The 6,985-nt window shown below is 38.0% G+C and overlaps 1 protein-coding gene across 1 annotated transcript; it reads left to right on the top strand.

The window, feature by feature from the left end:
• The first annotated feature begins 26 nt into the window (after positions 1-26).
• MZT1 (mitotic spindle organizing protein 1) lies at positions 27-4,056 on the top strand. The gene is made up of 3 exons (XM_059466682.1): positions 27-184; positions 1,970-2,115; positions 3,508-4,056. The coding sequence occupies exons 1-3, from the start codon at positions 136-138 to the stop codon at positions 3,529-3,531; spliced, it is 219 nt and encodes a 72-aa protein (XP_059322665.1). The 5' UTR covers positions 27-135; the 3' UTR covers positions 3,532-4,056.
• The last annotated feature ends 2,929 nt before the right edge of the window (positions 4,057-6,985 follow it).

Raw genomic sequence — 6,985 nt, 5'->3', positions numbered from 1 at the left:
TCGGCAGCGCCGCCGCCGCACGAATTCAAAGAAAGCCCGCCCCCGCCCGCGCTCGCGCTGCGCCGGGCCGTCACGTGGGGCTGGCGGGCCCGGGCGTGCGCGCGGCGTTCCGGTTCCGGGCGCGGCGGGGTCGCCATGGCGAGCAACGCCGCCAGCCTGAACGCCGTGAGGGAGACCATGGACGGTGCGGGACAGCGACGGGCGGGACAGGACAGGACGGGCGGGACGCGAGGGAGGGACAGCGCCTGGCCCCGCCGTGGGCCGCGCGCACGGGCGTCTCTCTTGGGGAAAGGGGCGCGGGCTGCGGCTGCCCAGAGATGCAGCGTGTGGCAGGTTTTGTTTTACTTCGTGAAACAGCTCAACCCCCGCCGAGCGAGTGTCTTTGGACCTAACGTGGCGTTTCCTTTTCATGGTTTTGTTTCTTTTTTAAATGTAGCTGGGTATCTAGCATAGAATACTAGGGGTTTTTTAGCGTCTGTATATATTTATATATGTGTGTGTATATACATATGTATTTGCTGTTGTTTCTCGTTATGTGTAACGGTTGATGTAAATGACCTGACCTGAGAGGAGGGAGCGGCCCTGGGCCAGTGTCAGCGGTAGCAAAAAAAAAGCCTTCAAAACAGGCCAAACTACAATATTGTGTGAAAACTTTGAGGATAAGTAGTCAGTGGTATAGAACTAAAATGGATTCTGATATGGAAAAAAAATAAAAACAAACCCCGACCTCAGGCGCTGTTGTGGGATGGGGAATGTGAGGGAAGGGTACTGGGAACTACTTTGGAGAGTGATAAGCCGTGAGAAATGTGAGCAGGGGGGTAAAGCTGGGGTGCTCACTTTCAGCCTGACTGTGAGGAATCAAAGCTGGCGTGTTTTGGAGTTGTTTCTCAGTGTAGTGTGAGACTCTGGAATTCCACCAAATGCCTATACCAAAAGCTTATATGCAGGGTGGAAAGCAGCCAGGCAGTCTGTTGAGGGTTGTTAAATGTGTGGAGCCTTTCTCTGAAAATGCCCTAATGAGGGAGTAGAGGCTAGGGAGAATGTTCAAGGGATAGTGCTGTGAATTTGTTATTTTGTCAGCATCTTCCCTTCTCTTGAAGTTACAGCTGCTGTTACAAAAGGATTTTTTAGTGCAGACCTTCATGAGTTGAGCTGGTGTAAAAATTAGCATTTCAGCCAGTGATCTTCATGCTCTGACCTGCTGCTGGAGGCAAGGCAGGACTAGCAGGATCACTATGGCTCCTCTAGTGCTGCAAGAGGGTAAAACCATTTTGTGCAGATAGAGAGTGACTTCTTTGGGAAGAACAAAGAATCTCAGTTCTGGTAACTGTACTTGACAACTTCACTCTTTCCACTTCTGCAGGAATGATTTAGATAGGAGGGACAACAGGCAGATTTAAAGACAAAGTAAGGCTTTTGAGAACAGATGTGCAAAGTGCACTAATCTTCTGATTTGGGAGCCCACACTTCCTGTGTAACTATGTATATATTTTTATTTAGGATGGATACAGATATTTAGGAGTTGCTGCCTGAAAAGTTGTTAAGAGCTCAGAATTGTTGTGGAGAAACTGCTCCATCTCTCTGCCAAAGACACTGCCTCAACACCTAAAGATTAGAAAGGACTTCTTCACTGTCTGGAGTCCAGAAAGTGTTCTTATAGCCTACCTTTTACCTAATTGACAGGCATGTTAATTGTTGAATTTTTCAGGGTTTTTTTTTTTCAATTTTTCAAAACCTGTTATCCAGTATTAAATTTCCTGAACCAGGGAAGCATGATGTTTATGTTAGAAGCTGTAGCTTTTAGCTTAAGAAGGTTGAGCATAAATATTGTTGCAAACAGCAACGGACACCTGCCATGTTCTCACTGTGGAAGTGCTGTAGAATCTAAATGTTGATGAAGAACAATCTTGATCATTGAAATTTCATAGTCTGTAGGAACTAAAGTGCTTTCATTTTTTTTCTGTTGCAGTTCTGTTTGAGATTTCAAGAATATTAAACACTGGCTTGGATATGGAGACGTTGTCTATTTGTGTGCGGCTTTGTGAACAAGGGATAAATCCAGAAGCCCTGTCTTCTGTTATTAAGGAGCTGCGCAAGGCTACAGAAGCTCTAAAGGTAATGCTCTACTTTAAAAAGCTTATACATTTGTTTTTAAGAGTCAGATGCACATGTAACTTGCTACACTTCGGTTTGTAAATTGTACTTTGATATGGCTCATTTTTAAATCAAGGAAAATAGCTGTTCAATAGAGGAGGCAATGAATACAGCTGGACTTGAAACAAGAAATGTTACAAATAACCTGTTTTGTAGAAATAAAATAATTAAACTAACACTTCTGAAGAAAAAGACCACAACCAAAACTCAGAAATTTTTATTATATTCACCATTTGTCCCCTTACCTGCACAATCTCACAAATAGATTTCTCCTTTAACAAGTATCACCTCATTACTAAAACCTCAGATTCAGGAGTTTGCAGCAGTACCTGTAAACAGGTACATGCAGCTTGTTAACATCATCTTAACATATTGCTTTTACCTCTTTAGCCTGTGCTTTGAGCCTTTCCAAAGACCAGAAAGAGGGAATTTCATGATGTGTTTATATACAGGGCTTTTCATATATGTATATTTACCTGCTTAACTAGTAGATGGTTAAAAAAACCTCACTTGCATTTTAAAGGATTTTCATTCTTTACTGTCTACCTAAACATCACAGACAGGATGTTTTACTACTGCATCTTATATTTGACTATTTTTGACAGGTGAAAGGGGAAACCTATATCTTGCTTCTATTCTGGAAGATTGCAGACTATTTTTTAACTTAACATTTTTCTATGCTCATGCATATTTTCTATTTGTGTCTATGCTTAAATGTGTCTTACATATGCATTTAACTGTGTATGCAAATAATTGAGGGCTGTTTTACTTCTTCCATTGCTTTCACTGGTTTCCCATTCCTGTTGCTCTCCTTTGCCTGTTTGTCCCATAACTGATATAAAATCTACCACTGTCATTCTTCAATAACTGTGCTTTGTTGACTGTAGTTATTCAGTGATAAAAATACTAATTTTGTTAATCAAATAATTGGTAGTGTGATTTATGCAGTTATGATTAGTGTCATTCTTCTGAGTTTTGTGTCAATAACTAATCTATATGGATGAGGTAATAATTACCATAAATTATATGAAGTAAACTCCAGAGGTAACTATATTTGTGCATTTGAGCCTTTCTTGGAAGTATTAGGGTGAAATGTACAAGATAAAAGCTGCTCAGATAGAGGATGTAAGACAAGCAAACAGCAGTGGCTCTTCTAGTAAGGGGTGATGGCAGCTGAAAACATTATTTTTTAGGGAAAATGTAGTGTTCATTAGAAAAAAAATTCCTAAGCAGCTTTTTTTTTTTAGACCCCTAAGTTCTCTAGGTAATTTTAAAAAGTTACAAGAAAATATTAAATTTAATCTACATTATGTATCTTTTGGTGACTTGAGATAATTTTTTTTCTGCTTCTAGGCTGCTGAAAATATGACAGGCTGACATGGGAGGAAATCTCTGCATGAGAAGAATGCCGAGTTAAACTTACCAGGAGCTCTGAAGATTGCCTGTATTAAGAAAAAAAAAATTGAATAAGTGTATGTGAAGGTTTCAGAGTATTTCTGTAATACTTTTCAAAAGAATGGTGTATATAATAGCTTTGAAAAGTTTTTTAAAAGTTCACAGGTAATATTATTGGTATTTTTGTGAACTGTTTGCGAATGTAGGGCAATTGTTTTCTTTGGCATCCTGTACATTTAAAATCACTCCAGATATCGTACATTTGTTGAATTTATTAGTGTGTACCAACAAGCCTTGTTAGAATGAGTGCAGTTTTGTTAATGCATCCTTTGGAAGTGGTAGTATATCATGGGTTTTATCTTTTGCTTTCATGAAAAGCTACATGTGCAATTTTAGTCTTGCTTTATGGTCCAGATAGGAATGAAGCCCATAGTGACTTTATTTTAGAGCAAGGGTAGTAACTTAAGTCTCAAGCTGAAAATAATAAATAAAGCATTTTTTAAATAATGTAGGTCATGAATTGTGCTTTTGATTTCAATTCAAATTTCTGGGAAAAGTGTTTGACTTAGATAACAGAAGTTCTTCAGCTATCCATGTAGATACGTATGTAAATTTAAATTCTAGATGACATGGAATGTTTCACAGAGAGCAGATGCTACATTTGTTACATTTATCCTGTTCTGACTGTAGGATCTAAAAATATTAAGGCTGTATTGTTACTGCAATACAATAGTGCATACATGAGAAGCATCTGATTTGATTGATGAGTATCAGTAAGTCTTTAATAGCTGCTTGGTACAGGAATGTCTTCTCATTTAGCACTGGAAACCTTCACTGATGCCAAAACAACTTTTAATGTCCAGTAAGTATCTCTGCACCCAGGAGTTCTGCTTTGTAAGAAGATGGTTTCTTGTGTGTTCTTCATCTGCTGCTGTGCAAGTTTTTGGGGGTTTTTTAAAGGCTTTTGATTTTTATGCTGTTTTCAAAGTGTAGCACTAATGGGACCTAAAGCAACATGTAGGATTAACAGGGCAAAGCACATTTGGAAATGAACCTGGAATCTTAGTTGAGCCAGAAGTTATATTTGTGCAGAGATAAAAAGTTCTTTTTACTTGAAGAGCTTACATCATGCACACTCTGGATCATAGTGCTACAAAAAGCAATCAAGAAAGCTAAATACTTCATATTGCTGACAAGGGGAATAGAAAAATATTTATATTGCACTGAATCACTTGCCTTTATTTCCAGTTAGCCTGGCCAAAACATCATTCCAGGAAGATGCTGTAAATAACCAAACTAGGGAATTTTTAAATGGTTTCATTTTGCACATTCATAGCAGCAATTTACAAAGGGCTTTAAATGTTCATAACCTGAGTATTGACTGTATGAAAAGGTATCAACAATGAAATTTATCTTTAGAAATCTGAAAATTCAGGAAAATACCCTGAAAAGTCCAGGTCAGATCAGCACAAATGAGCAATTAGCTCACTTACTTAATTTTCTCTACACTCAATACTACATGTCAAAAATGAGACAAGACTTGGGGAGCATTCTTGCTGGTCTCAGGAGTCACATCTCAGTCTATGAGATTTCCTTTGTGTAACTTAAACTCTGAAAATTTTCTGTAAACTATTGCAAATGTACCCAAAATAATAATGAAGCTTAATTAAAATATATGCTTCTGCTGCATTTCCTTTTCTCTACAGCCAAATCTTTGGGTAATTCAGGAAGTCTGATGACTTCCCTTGAATGTCACTCTATTGATTAGTTTTATGTATTTCCAGAGTTTTTTATAACTTGATTTTGGTTTGGGTTCAATGTCCTTGAAATACTTAAAACCAGCTTACAACTGCAATGACAATTTATACATAATTTATAAAATTATACATAATTCTTGAACTGTCCAGTAAATTGCATCTACCATTTACCATTGGTAAGCTTATGACTTTTATACATTTGGACATGTTCTGGTAGACCATTTGTCTTGCAGAATTCTGGAAGAAGGGCATGCCTTTGACATTCAAACCCCCAGTTTGATGTCTGTAAAACTAAAAGTGCATTATTTTCATTATTACATGGAACTAAATGGTAACATTGGTTACTTAATGCACTAAAGGGTACTAATTTAGTACTTCAAGTACTTAATGTACTTAAAGTACTAAATGTACTAAACATGTTGCTTCTTAAGGTGGTATAAGAGAACTCCTGACTGCTTTTTATTTGGGATACCATCCACAACAAATACAAAAAGTATTTTTTTTCTTCTTCCCGGTGAGAAATAAAAATGAAAATCTCTCTAGGAGGAAGCTTCATACTGGAAATATTGGGAGTGCAAGGTAAGTCCATCACTTTAATAGCATCCCCGCTATGTGAACGTGAGTGCTGAGGCTTGGCAGTGATGGCTGAGAAGTCTTGGCTGCATTTGCAGCCTTCCACTACGTTTAACCTTCCACTACATTTAACCAAGAAGCTGAGCAAACAGCACGTGCTTTTCCTCTGTGCTCCTTCCTTACGTGCTCTTGGAACTCTGAAGAAGATAAACATAGGAATATCTATACAGGTCCTGACAAAAGTTGTTTTTTCTAACACAATAGCTTCTTTTGTAGTCAAAGGCAGCTGCCTCAGGAAGGATAAGAACTATGCAAGTGTGTTTGGTTGCTTTTCTTCTGTATTCTCCTGGATTCTAAATGTCTTCTATTCCAGGCTTTCCTGAACATCTATTTAGTTTGTCTATTTAGTAATTTTCAATGCTATTTTTTCCAGTAGTTGTCTGGTTTCCTTTGGACTATATATGCTTCCTGAGTAACAGCAGCCTTTATCAATTAATGTCTGTTGCATAAAGAATTGCCACTTCTTCTTCATTTTGAACCTGATACTCACTAGTTTAATGTCCTTTGCACTGCAAACTTTTACCTACCATGCCATGTTTCTGCAGATACGTAAGACACCTTTAAATTTCATCTTCAAAGCTGAAATGCTTTAGCATTTGAGTGACACAAAGCATGGAATAGCTTCTGTATTTACTGTTCTTTGAAACTTTTCTGGGTGTGATATATTATTTTCTGAGAAGGGAACCAAAACTGCACACAACTTTAGCCATGCACCTAAGTACTAGTCTGTTTGATTACTTTCTTGTTTATTCCTTTTCTAGTACTTCCTAATATTTGACTTGCTTTTTTAAGTTGATCTGAATGTTGAGCTGTTTTCATTGCATCGTCTATGGTACCTGCAGGATCTCACTCTTTAGTAGACTGATATGCTTAGAGATTATTTTTTCATATGTGGAAACTGATAATTTATATCCATGTGTATAATTCATTTGTTTGTGCTGAATTGCATCTGCCACTTTTTCCTAATCAATCTTCCATGTGTTGCTCCAGTTCATCACAGTTTACTACCATCACTAATTTTATCATTGGGAAATTTTGTTGCTTTA

This window comes from Ammospiza nelsoni, chromosome 2 (genome assembly GCF_027579445.1).
Source record: "Ammospiza nelsoni isolate bAmmNel1 chromosome 2, bAmmNel1.pri, whole genome shotgun sequence".
Classification (NCBI taxonomy): domain Eukaryota; kingdom Metazoa; phylum Chordata; class Aves; order Passeriformes; family Passerellidae; genus Ammospiza; species Ammospiza nelsoni.
Note: the sequence above shows the minus strand (reverse complement) of the source record. Positions and strands in the feature narration are given on the sequence as shown.

Excerpts from the sequence above, each read along its gene's own strand:
- MZT1 (XM_059466682.1), top strand. The coding sequence starts at position 136 with ATGGCGAGCAACGCCGCCAGCCTGAACGCCGTGAGGGAGACCATGGAC. Across the intron at positions 185-1,969 it reads CGTGAGGGAGACCATGGACG|TTCTGTTTGAGATTTCAAGA; the intron begins GTGCGGGACAGC and ends TTTCTGTTGCAG. Across the intron at positions 2,116-3,507 it reads AGGCTACAGAAGCTCTAAAG|GCTGCTGAAAATATGACAGG; the intron begins GTAATGCTCTAC and ends TTCTGCTTCTAG.